Source organism: Mastacembelus armatus, chromosome 17 (assembly GCF_900324485.2).
Source record: "Mastacembelus armatus chromosome 17, fMasArm1.2, whole genome shotgun sequence".
Taxonomy (NCBI): Eukaryota; Metazoa; Chordata; class Actinopteri; order Synbranchiformes; family Mastacembelidae; genus Mastacembelus; species Mastacembelus armatus.
In genome coordinates this window covers 7,387,269-7,413,404 of record NC_046649.1, presented here as the reverse complement: position 1 = coordinate 7,413,404, position 26,136 = coordinate 7,387,269, and the positions used below count along the sequence as shown (strand labels likewise).

Below are 26,136 nucleotides of genomic sequence, written 5' to 3'. Positions count from 1 at the left end.
AACCCTTCTCATGTCTGAATGCAGGACATTTTTATACCACACATATTCCTCTCTGTCCACAAAACATTTCATGAGCAGTGTGTAGCAGTGTCAAGATGCTTTTCAGAAAACTTGAGGTGAACCAAAAATTTGATTTTTTGCAGACCAACAGCTTCCTCCTTTGTGTTCAACCATGGACCTTATGCATCATCATCTATAGCCACTTATTTCTATTTAGGATCACAGGGATCAGCTGGAGCCTATCCCAGCTCTCTTTGGGTGAAAGGCAGGGGTACACCCTGGACAGGTCACCAGTCCATCACCATGATTTGTAAATAGCAGACTTAAGCCAGCTCCAATAATTCACTTAAACTACTTTTGTTTACCTCACTGAGAATTCTGCACTGTGCTTTTGGAGTCTTTGTAGCTGGATGCCCCTTTCTAGAAATACTAGTCATTATAGAGTGTTGAACTGTGCAATGAGGAAAACTTACTCTGTAATGCTTTCAAGCCTTATGCCAATCAACAATTCACAAGTGTTAGTCCTTTCCTGTTTTTTTCAGGGCATGATTAACATCAGCTGATGCTTCTTGTGAATAGTAATCTCAAACCGTTGGGTTGTGTATTTATAGCTGAATGTGCCTCTAACCCATACTGTCAGTCTTGCTTTATTGGCTGGACTCCATGTTTGGTGACTCGTGACTCCAATTTGGTTTTGTTGTCCTTAGGCTTCCTTTTCCACCCTGCACTGCGAATATTTTTCAATGATCTAAGCATGACGTATGGACTAAAACAATATTGAGTATGTTAAAATAGTTCATGCTTGTTCACAATTGTGGAAATTAAGATCTGACCATATTTTAAGATAAAAGTATACAAAAATGCAGGAAGGTTTAATACCTTTGTTGTTGCCATTGCACAAATGTAAAGCTGATCCTTCTCTCTTTCTCTGGGATTAGTTAAAGTTAATACAATACACATCTGCAGAGACAATTGTCTGTTTAGGAAGAGAACAGATGTGTTCAAACATACATCCAGAGCGCTGATGCAAATCTAAACACCGTTCACATGTGTTTCCCTGATCATTGTGGATTTTGGAAGTGGTCAGGCCTTGCCCGGAAGCTCTCCTCATGGTGCCTCATTAAAGCTCACTCATCCCGATGCTGACAGTGTGCTGAGGGTAAGCCAGGCCTGAAAGGGAAGTGCTGAGAGCCACAAGCGCCCCAACTCTCCAGTGATTACAGTGCCGTTATCCTGCCAAAGCTCAGCTGCACATGAAAAGGAAGGCAAAAAAAGAAGAATAAAAAAAACATCATCTCCCCCGTTCAGTGTAAATTATATGTTCAAGCTCACTGTCGACTGTCAGGCAGCAAGCCAACTCTGCTATTCAGTCCTCTTGATCATGTTTGCCTTTTGTTCAAATAAGGAACAGGTGTCCGCATGAAAATACAATTGCCAGAGGCTTTAGCAGAAGTTCACTACAAAATGGAAATTTCCACACTGCATAACTACTGTACTTCTAAAACCTGATCACAGTACCTTGAGGCTTACGACTGCTCCTCAGGTGAATGTTTCCTGCCTGCTTATCCATATATACAGTTTCCACTAGAGCAGTGGGCTTATACTGATCACAACACTAAAACATCATGGAAGGTAAAAGAGGGAGAATACCTGGACTGGCTTTATGGCGCTCAGGGAACCACTGCCCCGAGCTGCTGTGTACAGACAACAGGATTATGAAAGACATGGAGTGAACAAACATGTTTCACTTTGGCTTCTGATCTGAAATAATAATGCGATATGCTGTGAATGCTGGATACAAAGTCCTACGGTGTGTTAATAGTCCCGCACCTGATGGCAAAAGCTCGTGTTAAGTTGTTACCGACCCTGTTGTGACATCAGAGGTGTTGCTCGCTCTGCAGGCTCGTCAAACCGGTGTTGGAGCCTGCAGGACAGCAGACTCCTCTCACAGTCGCGCTGTTCCACTTGTGTCGATCGCCTCGTGTGTTTGTCCTCGATGTGAAGCCCAGGACCTGTTCACCAGCTGCGCTTATGGAAAAGAAGAAGCTTTAAATGAAAAGGCGCATCACGTCAAAAGAGGAAAAACATAATCTGACTGCGTAGGAAAACAGAAAAACTTCACAGAGGATGGAAATTAATGGGCTCGAGAAGAAAAAAACGGGTAAGGTGAAGTTTGGGGTTCCTGTTAAGATTTTAATAATTGTGATAAATTAAAGCGCATTTTTTAATTTGTTGAGTTACGTTGTACAAGAATTTTCCAGCACCGACAATACCTCAAAACAACATGTCTGAGTTATTTCTCTTTTGTAGTTAGTGTATTTATATTTAGTGCACAGGACTAAGTGTGTTAATATATGTAAAGCCATCAGTGAGACGTCCTTCGGCGTCGTTTTACTCTGAGAAAGGTGCGGCTCCTCCATCTGAGTTTCACCTTGCTGCGAACAGAAACAGCTGTTGCCCAACCAGCGCTCTGCTTTAGTAAACCAGCAAACGAAACGCCCGCTGTGGACACTGTTATAATGAGCTGTTGTTGGCAACCAGCGGGTTTAATGAGCTGTCTCTCAGTGTTTATAAATGGTTTATTAAGTTTGTTCTGGTTGGTTTAAATCACAGCGGATGCAGTTCCGCGGCGTCACCACTAGATGGAGCCCGTAAGCTGGTTAGATGCAGGTTATTAGCGTTAAACATCACAGAGGAAAATTAAATGTAGTGTTTAAATATTAACGCTATTTTATTTCTTCCACCTGTTTTATGGACTTATTAAATAGTCACCCGGATTATTAGCTGACGACAGCAGCTAAAGCCAACTATCATGAAAAGTCTTATTATCTCAGCTGTCTGTTTGTCTTCAACAGTATCAGTCAAAAAACATGATGTGAAATGACTTTAATATGTCAGTGATAGCCAGACTGAAGGTCGCAGTAAGTGAGGCATAATGTGCAGTCTGTGCCCAAAGCGAGTCCTGACAGGGATGAAAAGTGAACTTTGTGTTGGGCTGGTTCACGCCCCTTCCACACACTGTACGGTCCGCTCTCCCAACGCCTTGTGAACACAGTCTGGTAGTGTTTCAGCACCCGAGGGCACAATGAAATGCCTGCAGAGACAGCCTAACTGCAGCAGATCTGAGGAATTACTCAGCTATGCCCAAACACAGAAGGTGATCCAGGTGAACTTACAGCTCCTAGGTAGGCTTCAGTAATTCCAATGATATCTTGTGGCAGGTTTATAAAGGATCAGATTACATGTTTTGTATAGATCTGAGCTTGTTTTGTGTACTCAAAAGGCTGACGTGGGTGCCTGCTGGCTCCTGGCCTCATTCTTTTCATACTGTTTTCAGATTAAAGATGATGCGGGTTAAGAAAGAGGGAAAACAACAGTATTTAAGATCCAGTTCAAGCTTTTACCTCCTACCTTCAACCATTTCACGCTCTACTCCTCGCTTTCTCAGGTATTGAGAATGATTCAGACCTCCAGTTCCTCCTGCAAGGGGGAGAGCTCCTCAAGGTCCGTTCTGCATCCTGGAAGAAGCCCCGATACTTTAGACTCCAGGAGGACTGCAAGACTATGTGGCAGGAATCAAAGAAAACCCTGAAGTCAAACCAAACCTGTGAGTTCTATCCCAGAATCCTAACCTATATATATATATATATATATATACATATATATCCACCCTCCTCTTTACCTGCTGCTTACACATACAGTCAGGGCCTAACAACATCTATCATGCTTGTGTTCGACACGACTAAACCATCTTTGATATCCGAATTAAGCATATAGCACATTGTGTTAAGGAGTGGTTTATTTTCCACTTGGAATATTTCCATAACCTGTTCACATTGAATCACAATCTGATATTTGCTGTAAGCTTGTGACTTCGGAAAAAGGCAGCTGTTTGAAAACACTGAAATTCATTTCCTCGAAATTTGTAACATGACACTTTTGTTTACCGAGCAGGCTGCTCCGCGATGCCTCAGGATGCTTGCTTTGACACAACTAAACACACAGGGAATTCCTTTATTAAATAAAATACCTCAATGCAAAGTAACATTCTTCTTCTGCCTTCAGTTTCGCTCAGTGACATCTCCATGGTGCGAAAGGGTCGTCAGTCAGAGGGCTTGAAGAAGTACACGGAGGAGCAGGTGGAGAGCTGCTGCTTCTCCATTGTTTTCAAGGACAGCTGCAAGAATCTGGACCTCATCGCAAGCTCTGAGGGGGAGGCCAAGCAATGGGTCAAGAGCTTGGAGAAAATTATTTCCAACATAAACAAACTCAATTGCCAGCAGAAAACAGAGCAGTATCCTTGTCATGATAGTGGAAATAGACTCATAGCAATTCACTGAAGTCAGCGCTGTGATCAGAGGGTTCACTCTTCCTATCTACAGTATTGTTTGTTAAAAATTTGAATGAAACTGATTTGTGGTGTTTGGGAACCACCGATTTAATCCACACTGGTCCTGTCTGTGGTAGGAGAAAATAAAAATATCTTAATGTCAGCTCCTTACATTACTAATGTTTCAGTTGGATCTTCAGCTGCCTGAAGAAAGCTGACAAGAACAAAGACAATAAAATGAATCTGGAAGAGATTAAGGACTTCTTCCGTCTGATCAACATTGAAGTAGATGACAACCACGCAGAAATGCTCCTCAAGGTGATGCACTCATGGCTTTTAATGGTTCCCAGTTATGATAAGCTCATTATTTAGTGTAGAAGCTATAAAACATTGCTGCAGGTCAGTGTTGTCATAAATCACAATGATGTAAACACCAAATAATGTGGCCAAATGTGTTGTTAAATAAAATTCTCTGCAAATACTCACTTTAATAACCCATCTTTAGTAGGGTAAACATAAAGCATAAACTAACCTTTGTACTACACCCTACAGAAATGTGACAAATCAAAATCTGGATACCTGGATGGAGAAGAGATTAAACATTTCTATGACCTGTTGACTTACCGGGAGGAAATCAGCGTGATCTATGGAGAATATGCTAAATCTGCAGGATTCATGAGCCCTAACAACCTGGTGGACTTCCTGATGAACGAACAGAGAGAGAAGGCCACGCTGGCTGATGCACACAAGATCATCGAGAAGTATGAGCCAGATGAACATGGTCAGTTCCTTATCTGAAAATAACTTTTTTTTTTTGTCAAAACTTAAGTGGGAGCAGCAGTACCACTCATATGGATTATGGGTGTAGGAGTCAGTCAGCTTAGTATAAATAGAGGAAACATGGGGAAACATGCAGCTTAGCTCAGTCCAAAGTGAAAAAAATATACCTCTAAGGCCTGAAATCTTGTATCACAACAACAGTACATGTTCAGCGAGGTCTCATTGCTGTGATGCACCACTGTCACATCGGCTGCCTTGTCTCTGTTTGCATTCAGCCAAGGAGAAGAAGCTCCTGTCCAAAGACGGCTTCCTCATGTACCTGCAAAATCCAGATGCCTTGATCCTCAATCCAGACCACCAGGAGGTGTATCAGGACATGAGCCAGCCCCTCAACCACTACTTCATCTCCTCCTCACACAACACCTACCTCATGGAGGATCAGCTCAAAGGACCCAGCAGCACAGAGGCTTATATCAGGTGACAGCTTTCGTCCAACTTTCAGGAGCTTGTCCTTCCAGGTCTTGGATTCAGCTGTAATATTGTGATAAAAAGTCACTGCAGCATGCAGATATTTATCCAACTCTTAGTATTTGATTATCTCTGTATCCCAGTGGGAGGAGGCTGAAGGCTGCAGTATGTCTCTATTTTGAGCAAAGCACCTCTGCTGAGGCAATTTGAGTTTACTCTTATGCTGTTTAGTTTATGAAGGGATTCTATTTCATTGTGTTTCAATGATTTGAATATAACAACATTATAGAGTATGTGGTATAACTATATATATATATATATATATATAGTTTCATTTGATCTGTATTTGATCTAATTTCATCTCATGCTGTTTATTTTATGTACTGTATTCAGATACACTAATGCGAACTTATCACAATGTGCATTATATAAACACGTTTTTAGTTATTTTTATCATCCATCACCCAAACAGCCCAGTGTTTATCAATGACAAGCCTCAGGCTGCTGCTCGGAGCCTTTTTCCAATGGTTAAACCACTAATACAAGTTGTGACTCACTCAGGGCTCTGCTGAAGGGCTCCCGCTGTGTAGAACTGGACTGCTGGGATGGACCAGACAACGAGCCAGTGATCTACCATGGCTACACACTCACCTCTAAGATCCTTTTCAAAGACACTATCAAAGCCATCAAGGAGTATGCCTTTAAGGTGCGTTTGGTATCCATGATCATAAAATATCCATTTTACACTTTCTGTAAGTTTTCTTGCTCTCAGTTGTGTGTGTCGTCTGCATGGGTGTCTCCAGACGTCCGATTACCCAGTGATCCTCTCCTTGGAGAACCACTGCAGCATAAAGCAGCAGGAGGTCATGGCCCACCACATGAGCTCCATCCTGGGCAGCGCGCTCATCACCTCTCCCCTGGGGGAGGGCATGCCCAAGCACTTCCCCTCTCCTAAGGTTAGAATCAGGATCCTTATCAACAATCAAAACAGTGATTAAACATGGTCATGATAATACCAGTTACTCACAGAGCTTTGTGTGTGTGTGTGTGTGTGTGTGTGTGTGTGTGTGTGTGCCCATATACCTCCAGGAGCTAAAGGGGAGGTTCCTGGTCAAAGGGAAGAGGTTAAACAAACTAGAGGCGAGCTTTGCTTCTGAGGCAGCAGGATCTGATGACGCCGAAGTGACGGAGGAGGAAGAGTCAAATAGTGAAAATGAGCATAAGAAGGAAGTGAAAAAGGTGGTGAGGGTACTGAGGGGCAAAAAATGAATACACTAGCAGATATGCAATTTTTGCTTACCTTTAAATCGTCTGTAATTTGTAGAAGAAAAAAAAAGTAGAACTAGCACAAGCGCTGTCGGACATGGTGATCTACTGTAAGAGCGTCCACTTCCAGAGCTTTGAGGACTCCAGACAGACCCATAGCTTCTACGAGATGGCATCCTTTAAGGAGGGAAAGGCCATGAAGTTGGCAGAGGAGTCAGGTGAGGAAGAATTCTTGAGTTGTTATGTTTTACCTTAGAAGTTAGTTTTTATTGGTGCTTCTTAAAACCTCTTATCTCTTAAAAACACCATATGATTACTGAAGTGAAGCTGGTCTGGTGCCATAAAAGCATAAATTAAACATTAATTCATTTCCTCCTTTGCTACAACACAAAGTATTTCCATCTACTAACCAATCTGTGTAATTGTTTAGCGTGTAACTTAGACACAAACCACACTTCATTTGATATGGTCCTGCAGATAACTAGAAATATAGTTTAGTTTTTGTAGATTAACTGCTTTTGCTCACGTTTTCTGCAGCTAATGACTTCATCTGTCATAACGTGGACAAGCTGAGCCGCATCTACCCAGCAGGCTCCAGGACCAACTCATCCAACTACAACCCAGTGCCCCTGTGGAATGCTGGCTGCCAAATAGGTGCATGACACTGACACATCACCTCATTTGTAAAAGCCTTGTCTGATACTATAGCAGTCAGCAAACCTTGATGTTTAACAAATAAAAGAATAAGAACATGTTTTTTTTACATATCACTGCTGTTGCTCCAGTGGCTCTAAACTTCCAGACAGCCGGCACAGAAATGGATGTGAACCAGGCCAGATTCATGGTTAATGGGAAGAGTGGCTACATCCTGAAACCAGCCTACATGAGGGACACAGCCACAGAATTTGACCCAATCACTCTGACCCGAGGAGACTGGCTGAGGCACAAGATGCTCCATGTGATGGTGAGGATTTCACTATTGAGATGTTCTGTTTTTCAGTAAACGTTCGTAATGTGAAAGAAGCTTTGTTCCTGGTGTGACGTGTCTCAACCTGTGGTCAGATTATATCAGCCCAGCAGCTGCCCAAAGTGAACAACAGGAAATCCTCCATACTGGACCCACTGGTTAGAGTGGAGGTCTACGGAGTGCCTGCTGACGCTACTGAGAAAGAGACCAATCCTGTTGAAAACAACGGTACAGTTTTGTTTTTACAAAGCAGGTGCACAGTGAGCAGGTGTTTGAACCTCTGTGCTTTCATTATTACTTTGCACTGTCCTCATTTCATTATCAGCTGAACTGAAACAATGCAACTTATTTACTTTATCACCAGAATTACACCTGTTTAAACAGAAAGTGATAAAGTGCCCAAATCCAGGTGTGCAAAGCCTGTAGAGACTAACCTGAGGAGACTCAAAGCTGTAGCTGCAGCAGACAGGCTCCTACCCAGTACAGGGTCTGAATGAGAGTTCACTTTTCAATTTTCAATATATAAATAAATGTTTTCATTTTGGCATTATGGTTATTGGGTGTAAATTGATGGTCAAAAATGTAAATTTTATCAGTTTAAAATTATACCTGTTGTCATTTAATGTGATACATCAAGTTCCTGATATACAGTATTTTATAAACCTTCTTCTCTGCTGTAGGTTTTAACCCTGCCTGGAATGAAAACCACCAGTTTGATGTGTATGTGCCAGACCTGGCTCTGGTGCGTTTCGTTGTTGAAGACTACGATTCTGTGTCTGAAAACGAGTTTGTCGGACAGTACACGCTTCCATTCAACAGTTTAAAAATGGGTACGTTTAACAACTGCAATATTTTTCAAGTCCTTTGTTCCTCACTGTAAGTGGCTGATGTAACACCACTGATAGTTCTTTGTTTTCACACTTCATAAAAGAACAGAGAGGGAACTACCCCCTCTCTGATCGAGCACAGAGAACTCAATTCAGGCCACAAAGAGCTCTTCATATTCTCCTTTTTCTGATCACTGACTGCAACCACTTTGTTCTCCCACACAGGATACAGACATGTGCCTCTGTTCAGTAAGAATGGAGACCTCCTCCCTTCAGCCGGGCTCTTTGTGCACATCATGGTCCTCGATGCAGAGTAGGATTTTACTGGTATGCTTCACTGCATGACATTTGGATCTCCATTACACAGCCATGCCACACCATGTTGGTTTTTAATGTGATGTTATATTCTTTTTTTTTTTTTTTTTGATTTAGTTTTACTTCATGATTAATTTATTGGCTTAATTCTAGTAGTTTGAGCGACTACTGTAAAAGTCTGATAAGTCAGTTTACAATAAATATCTCCATCTGCAGCTAGAAATTAGTGGTATTAGGATGTTGGTACCATATGTATGAAAATACTGTACATACATAGCAAGACTTTAGATTACTCCAGAAGAATCACATTGCAGGGACTACTATACTAATATTAAGGAGAGAACTATACTAACTGTTTAAATTGGTCCGTATGAGTCACGTCACACCTTGTTCAGTTTGCTGTAGCTTTGTATTCTTTAAGACATCGTTTCAGGTCATTCAGTTAATTGTTTAGTTTTTATTCAAATGGCCATTTGATCTATTCTAGAGAAAGGTAGGCAAACATGAAAATCAGGTGCTTTTTCTTCCACTATGATTATTTTTCATGTAACATCCTTCATAATCTTTTTGTTAATCGAGATGAAGATAAACATTTTAAACATGAGCCCGTGTCAGTTTTTTTTTAATCTTCACCACTTTGCATCTGGATCCATATTAAGACTTTTGAGACTAATCTAATTAATAATCCCCACGAAACTCATCCAGATATATAACTGCATAGTAACCTGTTTTATAGTTATATGACCATGGTGTTACAAAGCTTACAGCTCAGTAGTCTACACATCAAAGAGAAGGAAGACAAAGTACCTTTTTAAACCGCTTTATTGTATAGAAACAACAGAAGAGGGAAACCTGTTTGGGGCCGAGTCACGTGAGTCCTTCCACAGAGTAAAATCATCACACAGTGAACTTTGGATGGACACGCCCTCAGTACACAGTATCAGTGAAAAGGAGGTCAGATAAATTCATATAAATAGAAAATGCATGGGTTAGCTTGGGTAACTGTTACACAACATGAAAGCATTAGGGTATTGTAAGGTTACTCCATGGCTCATTTACTTAAAGCAGCTGCAGTCAATACTTTTTATTAACAATGGCCCACATGGTTGCTTCTCAAATAACTAACTTTGCAGTTCTCCTAATCTGTATGGTGCTCTTTAGTATGTTTCATTTGTTTTGAAATTATGATCAGCGACTTTATTTTTAGTTCAGTTGTTGTAGCCTGATTTCAGCTGGAAGAGGAAGCTATTTTCAGCAAAACTCACTACACTACCAGCTCAACACCAATGGGCAAATAGCAGCGAACATATTTGGAGCATTTAGCAGCAACAGTGAATAACACATCTTCAGATGAAGTCCGCTGTTGTCCTGTATTTACTGTGTGTAAAAAAGGTCAAGACGTTTTGTTTGCCAATGAATTGTATAAGTTTATTTACTGTATAAGATTGAACTTCACTACCATCTGCTATAGGCAAAATAAAAATATATCAGTCTGGTCACAGAAGACAAGCAACATTTCTCCATAAAAATGTGCTTTATTGTGACATATTCTAAGGAAATGAATATTGAAATAAATGTATCAATTGTAAAATAAATGCACAGAATAAAATTCATGACTTTTGTCAGTCAACTGAGATAATTGACCATATCAGGTACAGAGAGACAGTAGAAAACTCAATGACACCAGTCTACAGTGATTATCTTTGGCCTCATGCATTAGAAAAAAAAAAGAAACTATGACAATTATTTTTCAAAGAAGCGTTTTATTATGGAAAGAGAAAAAAAAATGATGCTCAGGATGAAAACACACCGCCAACACTCAAAATAAGCCAACCAATGAGAAGTGTTTTAAAAAAACAACAACAAAAAACAAACAGTGCAGAACCTGGTTTAAAAAAACAAAAAGAAACGGTGACTTTAACTTATGTGTTGAAGAACTTTGGTGTTAAATCAATACAAAATGAAGGTGTCGTTATGAGTGCAGTGATACACAACAAAAAACTGTAAGGAAGCACAAACAAGATGCCTGTGCGAGAGTGCGAGAGCGCGCACACACACGCACACACACACACACACACACACACACACACACACACGTCCCCTGATAGGTAAGACGAGACCTGACTGAGAATTCTTACCAACAGCAAGAGAGAGGGAAATTACAGTTTTGAAAGGGAGAGGAACAAAACGCAGGATACAATGGGCAATATGCAACTTTTCAAATCAAATACTGACAAAAGGTAGGTAGAAAAATATCACAATGATACAAACAACGTTTTCAGAAAGATATTGATTGAGAGGTTGAGAAGAGTCGACCAAACGCATCCTAGAAAAGGACATTGCACTGAAACCATCATCATGAGCTGAACTCGCCACCAATGCAAATGCTCATGAAAAAGTAAGAAAATGCCTAAAGGAGCAGCAGCCTTTCAACTGGAAATGAAAACAAAAAAATGATGGAAATCATGAAGTAGTGTAGGTCTCTTTAATTTTACATCATGACCCATAAACTAAGCAATAAAGCAAATGAGGTTTGGTGGGGCATATAATCCCTAGATGGCACCACAGAGTTTTCATGCTTCATTGCTTCACAATGTTAATTCATATGGCCATACATGGTCTACACATATGGCCAAGACGTTTACCCACTCCATAAGAAAATGCTAACGCGACAATGCTAAAACGTGTTACCTTGGAATTAAGAAACATTGCTTTGTGCCCCCACAGGCAGTAAGGCTCCAGTGCCATGATGAGGTTCTTCACAGTCCTTTTGCAATGCCCCAGTAGTGTCTGATTTAGAGCGGACCCCTAACATTTAGAGGGCTATCTGGATGGGCCAGGACTGAGCACCCATCTGTAGGTTTGGAAGGTGCCGTTTTTCACTTCCTTCCACAACAAAAGCTGTTAACTATGGCAATGTTCTTCATCCTTGTTTGGCCACTGTTGCTGAAACAGACCAGGCAACATTCATTTGGGGGGGGGGGGCAAACAAAAAACAGAAAAAAAAAAAAAACTTGACATTTCAATATTTTAAATGTTATTCTAACATGACTAATTGCTAAGTTAAATGCATATATCCAGATTGCAAATCAATTAATAACACATGAATGTCTGAAGGTTTGTTCAGACACAAAGTAACTGTGATAACCAGACCAGTCGTAGTGTCACCAAACCTATCCTGCCTAGCCCTGTCAAGTGCTCCGAACATCCAAACCAAACACTTGGATGGAAACTCCCCTAAGAAAAGGTTATTGCCATGGTTGCTAATGTTGCAGCATTCGGTTTGCGTCGCTCCTCTCAAACGTAGGCACTGAGGTGAACAGCAGTTAAAAAGAGTCTGAGAAGGTAAACACCACACGTCTCCACTGGTTTTACACCAGGGCTAGATGAGGCCATGCCATCACCGTATGTCGATCAGGAGAGAACGGTGTGATTTCAACACTGTCCAGACTCGATCCGACACTAACCTATATTCCCTAAATACACTAAACTTATGAAAAATAAAAATAAAAACGTGGCACTCAACCCATTTACTGTGAGACCCCAGACCATGTGAAAGAACAAAAGGGATACTTTTGCAACTGTGTACAATTCTGGACAAAAATCATCCCGTAAGGGTGGAGTTGCTCAAGTGTGCCCCCCCTCCAAAAAAAAAAAAAAATTTCAAAAGGAAAAAAAAAGAAATATGGGTTAAAATTGACAGGTGTGTTATGACAAAGCCCTCATAATATTAAAACTATACAAATGAATTTACAACTGAATTTGACATATTTGTCAAAAGAATAAAACCTATAATGCTATACTTACTACTAATGGTTTAACATTTATAGTTGAACCCCTGTTAAAGATATGAAGTCTGTTAAAAAATAAATTCAATATTTGGCAATTAATAAAATGAGATAAGCAAGAGTTATGCGAGAGAGACAGAAAAATAGATGGCACAGTTATCTGAGTTTTCAGACAAAACTAACAGATGCAATAAACTACTGTACTTGCAGGTGGGACATAAAGTTCACAATTGCAAATGTACTCTTTTGCCTAAAACAAATTAACTACCACTACAAAAAAAAGCAGTAAGAAACAAAGTCACATCTATATAATGGCACAAGCAAACTGGGGAAAAGGAATACTATGGAGACATTTACCCAGCATACGATGCTCAAAACAACAAACAAAAACAAAAACAAACTGAAGTCAAACTTTTATAGAAAGATTCTTCTGTGTCCACTTTAAAGCATATTGTGTGTGAAAAGACTGAAGTACTCTGGAAATATGCCATGTACAAAATATCTCCCCATATAAACAACATTCACACAAGGCACTTCATTCAGTACAAAAAGAGAATCACAGTCCTTTCTACTACCAGAAACTGCCTGCATAGCAACAATACGAGGACAAAATCTGTTCAGACTTTTGTGTGGTACCACAAAAGAAGATTCAGACAAAAAGACGTTTTTGGTTTGAAAATAAGCACTTGACCAATAGTACAACTTTGTTGATTTGAAAACAAAGACCAGAGTTCATTCCTCTTAGCATTTTGTCCCCAGTATTATCAGCTTAGGACACTGTACACTTTCTGGTGTGGTTTTTGTGAGACACAGTGCTCCTGGGATATGAAGTGTTTGTTTTTTTTGTTTTTTTTTTCTGATGGCACTCAGAAGGCAGCCAGTCACCAGGAGATGAGAGCAGAGAGAGTTACATGAAGGGTTCCACAGTGAGACTCCAAGGCGTCCCCTTGGGGCAGAGACAAGAGGGGCGCGTGTGGAAGGACCTCCCGAAGTCTGAGACATGTTGCAGTAGAGAGAGGCAGAGACTGATAAAAGGAAGCTAGGGGGCACAGGAGGTACTGTGGACTGTCCTGCTACCTGCTCCTCAGATTCTGCAGAACTCCATAAACCTCTTCTTCTTTGCTGAGCCCCTCAAAGAAAGGCAGCAGGTCGAGGAGCTCCGTGTCATTCATGTCGTCAAACCAGGACTGGACTGGGACCTGAGCAGACACGGAAACCACCTGTAGTTAGTTTTCGTTTAGAACCAACTAAGACTGTCACTAAAATTACCATCAACATCACAACAGAACTGCAAACAAAGTTTCTACAATCAATTTAAAAACATGTTAATACCAGTGTCATGTTTCCTTATTGTCAGTGTGTACATTACCGGTAATTTAACTAATTTTACTTTTTTTCCCCCAGCACTGTCAACTATTACATTCTTCAAGATAATTTTAAGAAAATAGATGATATTAAGGTAAAACCATGACAGACTAACAATCCTGGGTTACATATAAAATCTCTGGTATAACAGGAGGAACTCACAGCATTTTCTGGGTGGAAAATGTAAGAGGCAGGTGAATTGTCAACAATGATGACGTTGCTGAGCTCTCGTCCTAGCCGGCTGAGGTCTTTGACGTAGTTCCCTCTGTGAAAAACGCAAGACTCTCTAAAGAGCCGTGCCCGAAAAACACCCCACTGGTCCAGCAGGTCTGCCACAGGGTCTGCATACTGCCCAGACCAAACAGACAAAAACATTTTACACTGCTATTAAAAACAGAAATCTGACATTTCTTGAATTTTGTTGCCTATTACAACAGTGCGTAAAATAAAGCAACTTTAATACTGGACATTCTGAAGAACCTCCCTGTGGTCACATGTCTCAGCTACGAGGATAACAGAACAACTTTGCAAATACTAAATGCTACAGCCTTATTCCAAAAGGAAGCAGAGCAGATTATCCTTCTCAGATGTGTTTACCTGACAGGAAAGATAGCTCAGGATATACTAGTCTATGGCACCACAGACACCACTTACACCTAGCTTAGCTGCCTAACTCAGCATGAGGAACATGTGATACTACAGAGACATCAGGCCCAAAACATGGTCATTTCAGTCTTGGACATTAAACTTACCCATGCATTATTGATTAAGATGCAAATGACACAGAAGGGCACAGCAAAGCAGAAGGGGTGTGAAAATTCAGACAACAGGAACAGATGACAAAGAACAGAAACAGAAAATGGTGTTCACAGTTCTTTTTACAAACACACAGAGTAAAAACACATGGATGAGTTTAAACACACCTTGGCAAGACTAGCAGTAAAGAGCACACATTCAAATAGCTCTCCCATCTTTTGAAGAAACTCATCTACATGGGGTCGTTTCAGCACATACACCTGCAAGAGATTTTGGGCCAGGTTTGAGAAAAACAATAAGCAGGGCATAACAGTATCAAACAAACACTGCATGTATAAGTGAATATATAAATTTAATTTAGAGCAGTATTTAGATTATACGATGTTACATACAAGAACAGCTTTTGAGGAAAAGGAAAATGACTGCTACACACATTTCGTTATCATAAATCCTAAGCATAAAGACCACAGTTTCGATGTCATCCATTTTTTTGTCCCTGTTCCAGCCAAGCAGCTGCCACCCAGTGCAAGTAATCATGAATAGGCCAACCAGGATACACACAGCCTATCCTGGATTACTTGAACTGGATTACAGCCATTCTCTTTAGGATCATCACACAGGAACAAAGTAGCACTCTTGCCCTTAACAAAACCAGTAAACTTCATTAAAATATTTTTCTCTTGTGTGTACAATACCTGGTGAACAGTACCATCGATCTCCACTGGAACAATAAAATCAGCATTGCTGATGGGCTGAGGAAAGAAAAAAAAAAAAGCATATTAATGGCGTTCAATGTGTGTGTGGTACCACAACTGACCAGCAGAGGGCCTACTAGCAACACCAAAACTGCAATTCACAGATTGTCAAATCTGTCAGGAAGAAGAAAATAATCAGTCCTTATTGCCTAGATAAATCCCTTGTCACTCTCCTTCACCCTAACAATCTAACACCACAGACAGTGAGGTGGTTGCCCTCACAGAAGAAACAGACAAAAGGAGGTAGAAAGGCTAAAAAAAAAAAAGGGGGTAGGGGGTAAGATAAACAGGAAATGGAGCAGAATGAGGTCTACACAGCATATTCTGGACTGTAGTAAAAACATTGCTTATCACTGCTGCACTTCAGACAAGGTTTTTGCACACAACATCAATGAATGTTAAGGTAAAGAGGAGATTGTATTAACTGCAGATGGCTGACCACAGCAGCCAGCTAGCTGTCTTCCCTATTACCACCCTGTTTTTATTTCAAATGCACAATCAAGACTGTAATATTGTTCTTGTTTTTACTACAATTTTCCACCACCTGCTCCTATTCTGGCTTTGCTTACACAGTGGTCAAACAGATTCAGCACAGCTTCCTGCATGTTATTGACTGAGCTTTGGATATAAGGACAAAGAACACAACACATAACAACATGTGTTACTCCCAGTGAGATACACTATGCTTTACAAAATATAGGTAAATGCCAAAAGAAAACACACTTATGATTCCAGGTCAGTAAAGGTCGACATATGATTTTGAATAAAGTGACAATAGACATTTTAAAAGCAAACACACCCTGTAGGAGATCTAGAATAAAAAGATCTGAGCAATAGCTTCTTCTTACCTTGAATGAGCTGTGGACAAGAGTTTCATCTAAGTCAATCACCACACACTTTTTGCCATAGTCAGAGATTTTCATCTCTGGTAGAAGGTATTTGGCTGGCGGCTGTGGAGAGGACAAAGCAAATAATGTCAAATATACTGAGAAGTCATTATGTTTAAGAGAGATATAAGAAGATTTATAGTAGACATCCACTTTCAATAAATTAATGTGTAAGGCAGAGCAAAAAATCCAACACGATGTTAGGAAGAGCATCTCTGTGTAGAACAACGTCACTGTGATAAAGCCACCTCTCAAATGATGTGTTTAATGCACCATCAAAATGGAACTCTTCAGCGCCAGGAATTGTCCTGCTACAGCTATCTACAGAGTAACAACCTTAAATCCCCTTCGTTTGAAAATGGCAAATGTAAGTGAGAACATGAGAGGATGAAGTTGAGCTAACTATGCCAATAAGTGCAGGAAGAGTGCTGTATCCATTCACATTTAATGGATCTGATGAGCTGAGCTTCATATGATCAACATTTGACTACTATGCTGGTCAGAACACTAACCAGATCGAATCTAATTTCTGACAATACATTTCACTCCTTAGTTGAAAATCTAATGCTTTTTTGAAGTACTTCTTGAAAGCATATAAATCAACAAGTGTCACTCATGCAGATCAAGCACTGAGGCACCATTTAAATCCATAGGTGCATAAACACCTTCCATACAGCCATTACTATGATGGGCTGAAAATGAACTGCAGCAGGGTAGCAGAGCTAAAGCTCTCTATGGAGCGCTGGAGCCCACACAGACAGGATGCACCAGTACCAGCCCACTCAGCCCGCATGCAAAGGAAAAGAAAAAATGGCAATACATACACTAGGAACAGGGATGACCTCGACCTGGTCACACTACAACACAAGAGAGAGACACATACATACAAACACAGGGTGAGGGTAGGAAGAAGAACAAAAAAGGAGCCATAAAAAAGTCCACAGAGATGAAGAAAAAAAAAAGGAAAGCGCTATTCACATAGACACTTTACAACAGAAAACACTTCAGAAACACATGCAGAAAATAATATTCTTGGACTTTTACAGTTTACAAGACTAAACTAAGAAAATTTGCCTGTAGTAGTGCAATATCTCACCTTAGGAGGTGATCCATTCTCCTCAACAGGTGGAGGCAGGGAGCTGGTGTTGGTGTTGGTGGCTGGCGGCTCCACATTGTAGTTGCGGAAACAGCAGAAGAATGTACTGAAGATGCTCCGGCTCCTCTGTTTCTTTAGGCTGCTGTTTGACTGGGATGCTGTCAAAATAACAGGAAGAGGCGGGAGAGCAATGAGTGAACAAGTCAATATGCAATTCAACGTTCTCATAAAAACGTGGTCGGCTGAAGCTGGGAAGCATTTCCATTGTAATTTGCATGCGGAGCTGGAGATGCTGCTTGAATAACTGGGAACAAACTGTTCTGTGTTCACTACAATTCTGCTACCACAGTGATGTGAGATACACTGAATCATAACAGAAGGTGAGACCTTGACAGTGCGATTAAATGCCTTTAGTGGTTTTGCTGACCAGGTCTGGCAGAACCACCTATCAGAAAATAACTACGCTCGCTGGGTGACTTCATCAGTCACACATAATGACAGTTCAGAGCATGCGCGGCTCTGATTGGAGATTGCCTCTCATTCCAGGACTACGGAGCAGGGCCTAAATCAGACACTGAGCTTTTATTAATAGTGACAAGTTGGAAGCTGCACACTCCCTCCCTCCCTCCTATTTGCCATAGCTCCCATCACCTGATTGGCCTACAGGACTCCATTTTAAAAACTTGCCTATGTTTCCCTCCCACACCGCATCTGGCAGGTGAGTGACTGAAGCAGCCTGGACATGCACAAGAAATGAAGGGAGGGGGAGGTGGGAGGCCCTCAGACCCTGCAGAGCCTATACAAGGCTACATTCCTCTCCGCCCATTAGCCTGCCCTGCTCAGACAACCTGAATGCTTTTGCAACCGAAAACCAGGGAAGAGCAAGCAGCATTATGCCATGTCTTTTGGCATCTTGATATTGTGCCACTTTGTACTCCTGACCTTAAATCAAATACCCTCCAGAAATTTGTCATAGCAAACACGGTGCCTAAAGTCAGTTAGTAGATAACCTAGAACTAGTACACTCTTATCAGTTAGGACAACAAGCTTTAGACAATGGCTACAAATACCAGGATTATCTTTACAATAATCCTGCTTTTTCAGCTGTTTCTCCAAGAAAACATTCTTACCTCTCATAGCAACTACTGGCAAAAAAGCAGCCTTAATCATGTCATACAAGGGTGTAATGAGGAGTTTCTATTTGTTACTTCAGTACTTCCTTCTGAAGCTAAAAATAGTCATACATACAATGACAGTAACGGCATGCCAGTGCTACGTGAAATACTTCCTGCACTCCCTGACCTCTCCGTCCCCTCTACCACGAACTTCAAGTCACATCAATTACTGACTTTTGAGTGAGGACACACTGTACTCGGTATTTACACTTCACCCAGGACCCGAAAACAAGCTAAAAACAGCATGCATCGACCAACAATGAAACTTTAAAAACATCCAAAGGCTATTTTAAGAAATTCAAACTTATGGGATTGCTCAATCAAACAGAGATAATGCAACTGAAAACTGAAGATCAAGAGATTTTATTGTCATACCCATAGTATAAACAGTTACAATGTGTGATGAAATTCTTGTTCGCGACTCTCCTTCCACATTAGTCAAAGTAAAATAGAAATAAATAAACTGAAGCGTCATAGCTGAAGTACTCAGATTATTTTTATGTTAAAAGTTATATTATGTTGTGATTTTATTACAATATTCAAGATAACTACTACATATTGATTGTGCAGTGAAAATTTTACAGAGGCTCATAAGGGTCACATTGACATTTTTAATGAATGATTTTGATGCTAGGTTAGCTCAAAGCAAATTTGCCTTCTCTCTGATCGACATGGATAAGCTGACCTGTACTATGATATAGTATTTGTTACGCATCAAAGACCCACTGGTTGTGCCAGAGCACAATTGAGATCACCCTCAGCTGTGGCTGCTCAGCAATGGGTCTGTATCATGTAGCTAGAGACACCTGGCAGAGATAATTAACGTGTTATTAGGCTAAAACATGCTGCTGATGAGCTTGAGACCGATTATGGCTGTAGCCTTGGGATGATTCTGTCACAGTGACTGTGACTATAGCTGTGGCCATGGCTGTGCTGTGGCTGTTATAATTCTGGCTGTGGCACATTAATTTATGATGGGTGTAACCCCAAATACATGCATACCATGTCCACAGTCACAGCTTCAGCCACTACAGCCAGGCCGAGTGCTCACAGCACAGTGGATGTATTCTGTTCTTGAGGATCAAGAAGTAAACATTGAGGGGAAAAAAAAAAAAAGAACATGAAACAAAACACTCCCCTTGTGATAAAATTTTTTTTTAAAAAATAAAATAAAATTTGGAATACTAATTTTAATTGTTGCACGTCCAACTGACTCCTGGAGATACTTTTTTGAAGTATACCAATACAAAAGAAACAAAATTTTAAATTAAACTGCAGGTTTTTCTGTTCATTTGTTAATTTCTGTTCAGGGAACAGGAGTCAAATAGAGTGCATGAGGAATTCCCAATGTTTACAGAGTATAAAGGAACCATATAATATCTATATCTACAGCCATTTAAGATCTAGATTTGTTTGGAGCTCTCCAGAACATGAAATTACAGCTCCTTCTTTCAGAAACTCTGAAACAACATCAAAGAAAAATAAACCAAATTATTCTGGGTGTAAATCTAAAAATAACCTTAGTGCCCAAGACACACGACTTAGCACACAACTTTGTTTTATTAAACTCGACTTGGTCTTGTCATCTCAGCTCTGTGTTACTATAAAACTGGGACAGTGAGGCAGCTGTCAGCTTCCTGTGACTCACCACTAGAACCGGCCACTGTATAGATTCATACACAAAGACCCTCTGAAAACTCCAAGGACTACTGAGTCATGCACAAAGCAGAACTGGGCCTCAAACACATTGCTCACCTGGGATGGACGGAAGGTAGTAATTCACTAATGAGAGGGTAAACTCAGTTAAAGCAATAAAGCAGTAAGTCAAGTCGGTTTCTTTAATCACATCTTTCCAACAAGCAACATATTCCAAGTTTCCATCACCAACAATAAAATAAATAAATAAATAAAAACCCACACCAACTAACCATTTACTGGACACTTAAAATATGCCCTGTACTGTTCTTGTTTTAGCCTGAACAAGAAAATGTCGACAAACTCTTGGTCATTTCTCTATCTAGCTGACAACTGTATATTGTGTCCTAGAATCATGGGGGATTCTGCATCTCTGCAGTTGTTGACAAATCATATAACTTTGGCAGAGACTTAGTCCAGCACAGCATGGACTAAGTCCAGCATGCTGTTGTAAACTGTGCAGTGCAATCTTAAAGCTTTCTATTTGGTCTGGGTGATGGACTGAGCATTATTTTACACACCACCACAGATTTCTCAAAAATTCTAGAGGTTTATATGTCAGTAGCAAACACATTTATCTTGTGGAGTTGGTGTCTTTAGTTACTCCTTTAAACTACAGAAAATTAAGTTCAGTGTGTTCACTTTTATCACTTCAAAATACAATATGTCCACAAGTTGGTGGAGTTTGTGAATGCACTCTGGCTGGCCACAAAACAAGCAGTTGTCAAACACAGCCTTAGTTCTGTAGTGGGATAAGCTCTTAACTTCCACTATGAACAGATCTCTTTATTGGCCTAACGTACTGTATAATCCAATTGTGAACAAACATTTTGAACCACCACCAAAAACCAAAGCAAAAGACTGGAATGTGTTATTGTTCCCATTGCCCAGATCTTTTGATGGAATTATAAACCACAGACACAACAAAAAGTTTTGAAACCCCAATTAATACAAGTTATTAATTTGAAATTGGGAGATTAATAGAAAACTAGCTACTGGCCCATAATCCATCTATTCCTTTTCTATATAACACAGTTCTGACAGACAACCATGTACACAGTCATTCACACCTACATGGGCACTTTGAAATAGCCTGGGCAGTCAGACCCACTCCCTTCTTATCAAAAGCATGTGGGTCTGGACCCCCATACAGAGGCTATTCCTCTGGCCTCAAAAGAGCCGGGCCAATCACAGCCATTTATCTGCAATGGTGCAGGCTTTACGCTGTAGTCGTCCAATGAGATTTAAACAAGCCTTGCACATAAGTACTGACTTGCTTGTACCGTTACTCAATGCCAGTCCCAAGTCTGCAAATCTTTCTACAGCTATCTTTTGCTGTTTACTTTGTTCAAAAACATGCACAGAACTGGTGATAACACCATGTATTCTCATGTTGTACAACAAAAACGACAACTAGCTTGTGGTAGTGTCTCTAAACTACCACACACCATTCACTGGTCTCACTGTCACTTTGCTTGCGTCATATTGTTCGTTTCTCTGATTTTCTGTGCACGTTGGCCCGTGCCCAGGAAATCGATCTCTTTTAAATAAAGAGATTCCAGAGTAATTGTTCATATAGAATAGGAAAAGAGTTAGTCTGGGTGGCCAGGCTAACTTTGAAGTAACCAATTTACCATACTTAACCTGTATGTATTTAGTGTGTCAATGAAAACAACAGATTGCCTATCAAATCTAAGATATTCTTGCTGTAATATGACAATAACAAATCAGGAAAAAAAAAAAAGTAAATAAATAATGTGTATATATGAGGTCAAAAAATACTGACAAAATCTGTCTGGCTAAAATTATGGGGACAGTCATCAAACAACTGCAGTGTTCAACACATACTACCATAACTAAATCAATCGTAAGAAATGTCTTGGACTCCATGACTGTGAAGTCGTGTTTATTTATCGTAGCTGTAAGGGGATCGTGTAAAAGGCATCCATCTCACAGAGGCATTAAGGTTCTACAGCAACAATCTCAGTTAAGAGCTGACTTTAAGCAGTTGATATCCCTCTTCTACAATGTCAAAAACCTTATTTTCAAAGTCATTTTTTTCAAACTAAAGTATAGTATAACTACGAGAATAAAGAAAATGATCATTGTCATATTTGCAAGTAGTTATACTTGGCCTCGAGGTTGGTGGTGCCCTGGCCAACAGGGCAGAAAGTCTATATTTAGGCTGCTGCTTGGCAGCCGAACTAGTGTGAAAGGCAAGCACATGTTGTAAGACCGGCAGTAGATGAACAGTGAGAGCAAAGGTGGTCAATTTTTGTCCAGACCCTTTGGAGCCTGTTCAAGCAATGGAAGTACTTTACACTCCTAAGACGGATGCTGGGATAGGCTGCATGTTAAGTTTCTGGCAACAGATAAGTGGATAAATGACTCATTGTCTAATAAACTCAGGGCAGACAGCTAAGAACCCATTAAATGTGTTAAAAAAAAAAACGTAAAAAAAAAAAAATGCTGGATGTTATCAAATACCTGGTCATATCACAGCTTGTCAATATGTCCCTCACACTCAGCCTTTGTTGTTTTTAAACTGTGTAAGAAAGGACAAGGACATAGAATTCCTATAATGATGGCAATATTTGACATAGCCTCAAAGGAATAATTCTGTAGGACTCCTAAAGATAGAAAATGGAAGAGGCAGGAAAGAAAGAAACAAACAACAACATCACCGCTCTAGTTCCCCTTCTTACTCAGCTCCTGTACAACAAACAACTCTTGCTCTGGCCAATATTTAATGCAATTTTCATACAGCAGTACAACACACAATTGTACATTTGTACTGTGTGAATGTGTGTAGTGCCACTCAAGCTCTTCAGTTTGTAAACAATTTTAGATCATACCAAAATAATACCAGAATAAAATTGGCAAAAGGTACTCAATTAACAAGACTCGTCAAATAGGCCTATAACCCCCAAATTAGATGTGCTAAATTGTTATTACTGAATAAAACTATTAGTCATATTTGGACCAAATTAAAATCATAAAAACCACAATGTGTTCTTGACCAGCACTACAAACTTGAAAAGCTCAATAGACAATGTATATATATATATATATATATTTTCACTACACACTTAAAACAAAAAGTACCAATTAGGCTGCCAATAAAACTGAATTAACAATGTTGGCTATACATGAGTCATATCTGTGTCATCCATGTGATGGACTAGTAACCTTTCAAAGGTGTACCCTGCCTCTCACTGCATGTCCAATAGGATGGGCTCCAACACCAAGCCTTCTGAAGGATAAGTCAGGATATCTAATGGCCATAGTTATTTTTCAATTTACAAGAAGTAACGGAAAAAATATATAATTCTGGTTTTATGAAGTTACAGCTTATGTACTAGCTGGCGTTTTTACTGGAGACATTTCATTCAATGTAACTGTGACAACGAGAAGAACATTTTCCTATCAACTAACCATTTGACTAATCATTTCTACTCATATCCAGTGTCTTCATATGACCACCATAACACAGTGCCCAATTCATGATTTATAAAATGAAAACAAGCCCTTGCAAAACACCTTGTGAGACCTTTCAGACAAACTATCTTCACAAGACTTTCAGTGCAACATAATATCAAAGTGTGTGTGTGTGTCTGACTGCAGTAGAATCTGCATATTTTTTACTTCAATACACAGCAACATTCACCTTAACTTAACCTTAACTCCCACATACCTGAAATGATAACCTCCCATGACGCCCACATATGTTCACGTCAAACAGAATGCACAGTAGCTGCTGAGGGACACTTTTGTAGCCTTTGAGGAGACTACATTGTTGTGCTTGAAAGACTTAAGTTCTCATATTACTAATGGACTGACAAGTGAAATTTGAGATGTGATACTGATACACATCCCATGGGCCTAGGTGACTTGAAAAGTGTCAGAGAAACCCAAGGAACGGGAATGAGTGCACATTAGCTGGTATGGTCCAGAAGGAGAGATCTGACCTCCACTACACTTCATACCTCTGTGAGAAAAAGTGTGAGTAAGGGATTAAGTTAAAGAGCAATGACTGATGAAGTTCAAGCAAAGATGAAAACATATGGAGCCACTGCAGCTACTGTCCAATTGTACAACATAGGAAACACATTTTACTAAAAGTGGTAGTGAACTTCACTGGCTACTACACAAAACAGAAAAAAATACACACTGCACCCCAGCGAGATAAGGCGCCTTCAGTGTTTACAACTAGACAAAGGCAAATACACAGCAGTGTAATATGTATACGTCCTACGACACAGAAAGTATCGATACTGTCTAATTCACTTGATGTTCTTGCAGTCAACAACACAGAGAGAGATACATCTCCCCGGGCCTCAACCTGAGAAACTTTGTGCAAACCAAACCATTAAGTGAATCACCTGTCAAATCTTTAAGTCCACCTCATCAGCCAAAACACCAATGGTCCTACGTGCACGTATTTAAGAAGCGATGGATGGACTCAGCAAATACTGACAACTACTATGTGACAACAGATTGGTTATCGTTAATTGAGCCAGCGTTAATGGGATAAACCCACTAGTCTAGACGCTGCAGCCTTGTTTATACGAAACGCGCAGCAAACAGTCTTCACGATACTTCGCTAACTCACTCGGATAAACTTGTTGCTTACTAGCTCAGAGTTTCTTAGCTAAGTGAATTTTCGTGCATAATTTATAATAATCTATGTGTCCTGTGTGACTATCGTTGTCACAAACAGGCAACCAGTGTGTTTGACTGCTGCTGCTGCAGCTAGCAAGCGGGAGCTAACGCTAACGTCAGTCGAGAAAAGTAGTTAGCAAGCTAGCATTAGTTACCCACCGTCAATTGGCTTTTGCTCACCTTTTTCCTGGTTAAAGGATATTATCTCCTCCTCCTTTGGGTTGGAAACTTGGGTTATTATGGACATGTGGTCCATTTAGACGGATGGTTAATCCTGTTTTGTTTCCCACAATGTTATTCGTACTAGCGCGCTTGCTCCGTGTGCTAACTGTTAGCTAGCAGCTTAGCTAGCCCACAAAGACAGCCGTCCGAGGCCAAGCGTCGGGGCAGCGGGGTTAGCTAGCCAGCCTGCTGGCACGGTGGTGGATGGAAGCCTGTGGATGGCTGTCATTTATGGCCCCCCGCAAAATATCATCGCTGCAAGCAAATATTTAGTGGACACCGCTGATAGCATGTGTGTCTAGAACAACAAAAACACCCGAGGTTGAATCGTTAACAAGCCGAAGTTAGCAGGTAGCTTTGGTTAGCGCGTTAGCGACGAGGCTCCGTGTGTCCAAAACGTCAGGAACAGCGATGAAAACACCAGGAAGCGCGTCGGAGGATCGTTTTATCCACAACATACATCAAACGCAAATTGTCCAGCGTTAAAGTTAGCAAACGCCTTTAAGCAGACAGCAGCTGTGTACTGGCCCTACACCCCCTGTGCAACATGGAGGCTTTATGTGTTTTGGGTTGCATGTGCAGCGGGGGCGCTCGGGGAGGGAGGGGGCGGCTTGTTTCTGTGACGGACTCTCAGGCAGGCAGCACTAATTCACCGCACCACACAGCTCCAGCCCTGCAGCTGGCGACACACGGCCTCCTCTATAGCTTCCCTCGCTCTATAATTACTGGCACAGCGCGCAGCGACTTACAGCTCTTCGTTATTTACATCCATTCACACAATA

The 26,136-nt window shown here is 40.6% G+C and overlaps 2 protein-coding genes across 7 annotated transcripts; one reads left to right on the top strand and one right to left on the bottom strand.

Annotated features, from left to right (window-relative positions):
• The first annotated feature begins 1,898 nt into the window (after positions 1 to 1,898).
• LOC113134895 (1-phosphatidylinositol 4,5-bisphosphate phosphodiesterase delta-1-like) lies at positions 1,899 to 10,540 on the top strand. 3 transcript variants are annotated; one of them, XM_026314464.2, is made up of 15 exons: positions 1,899 to 2,161; positions 3,449 to 3,607; positions 4,066 to 4,294; positions 4,519 to 4,648; positions 4,883 to 5,111; positions 5,386 to 5,587; positions 6,140 to 6,284; positions 6,382 to 6,534; positions 6,668 to 6,817; positions 6,903 to 7,062; positions 7,382 to 7,498; positions 7,630 to 7,808; positions 7,907 to 8,039; positions 8,492 to 8,641; positions 8,864 to 10,539. In XM_026314464.2, exons 1-15 carry the CDS (start codon positions 2,128 to 2,130, stop codon positions 8,953 to 8,955), a joined length of 2,262 nt encoding a protein of 753 aa, XP_026170249.1. In that variant the 5' UTR covers positions 1,899 to 2,127; the 3' UTR covers positions 8,956 to 10,539. The 3 variants fall into 3 exon arrangements, with proteins under 3 accessions (XP_026170249.1, XP_026170248.1, XP_026170250.1); XM_026314463.2 differs by lacking the exon at positions 1,899 to 2,161 and adding an exon at positions 3,064 to 3,185 and having other exon boundaries at positions 8,864 to 10,540; XM_026314465.2 differs by lacking the exon at positions 1,899 to 2,161 and adding an exon at positions 3,076 to 3,166.
• A 159-nt stretch (positions 10,541 to 10,699) lies between these two features.
• Positions 10,700 to 25,965, bottom strand: LOC113134897 (CTD small phosphatase-like protein). Of its 4 annotated transcripts, XM_026314474.2 has the most exons (8): positions 25,313 to 25,962; positions 17,601 to 17,758; positions 17,329 to 17,361; positions 16,466 to 16,567; positions 15,558 to 15,614; positions 15,030 to 15,122; positions 14,269 to 14,454; positions 10,700 to 13,940 (listed from the first exon to the last, which is right to left on the bottom strand). In XM_026314474.2, the coding sequence occupies exons 1-8, from the start codon at positions 25,386 to 25,388 to the stop codon at positions 13,815 to 13,817; spliced, it is 831 nt and encodes a 276-aa protein (XP_026170259.1). In that variant the 5' UTR covers positions 25,389 to 25,962; the 3' UTR covers positions 10,700 to 13,814. The 4 variants fall into 4 exon arrangements, with proteins under 4 accessions (XP_026170259.1, XP_026170260.1, XP_026170257.1 ...); XM_026314475.2 differs by lacking the exon at positions 17,329 to 17,361 and having other exon boundaries at positions 25,313 to 25,965; XM_026314472.2 differs by lacking the exon at positions 25,313 to 25,962 and having other exon boundaries at positions 17,601 to 17,981.
• Positions 25,966 to 26,136: the final 171 nt, after the last annotated feature.

What these genes read in the sequence shown, in the direction of transcription:
- LOC113134897 (XM_026314472.2), bottom strand. Translation starts at nt 17,972, where the DNA reads ATGATTCAGTGTATCTCACATCACTGTGGTAGCAGAATTGTAGTGAAC. An exon ending in AGAATGGATCACCTCCTAAG is followed by an intron (nt 17,362 to 17,600) that starts GTGAGATATTGC and finishes CTTGTGTTGTAG; the next exon opens with TGTGACCAGGTCGAGGTCAT. An exon ending in AGGTCATCCCTGTTCCTAGT is followed by an intron (nt 16,568 to 17,328) that starts GTATGTATTGCC and finishes TCCTCTCCACAG; the next exon opens with CCGCCAGCCAAATACCTTCT.
- LOC113134895 (XM_026314463.2), top strand. Translation starts at nt 3,086, where the DNA reads ATGAAATGCCTGCAGAGACAGCCTAACTGCAGCAGATCTGAGGAATTA. An exon ending in GGTGAACTTACAGCTCCTAG is followed by an intron (nt 3,186 to 3,448) that starts GTAGGCTTCAGT and finishes TCGCTTTCTCAG; the next exon opens with GTATTGAGAATGATTCAGAC. An exon ending in ACAAGATGCTCCATGTGATG is followed by an intron (nt 7,809 to 7,906) that starts GTGAGGATTTCA and finishes ACCTGTGGTCAG; the next exon opens with ATTATATCAGCCCAGCAGCT.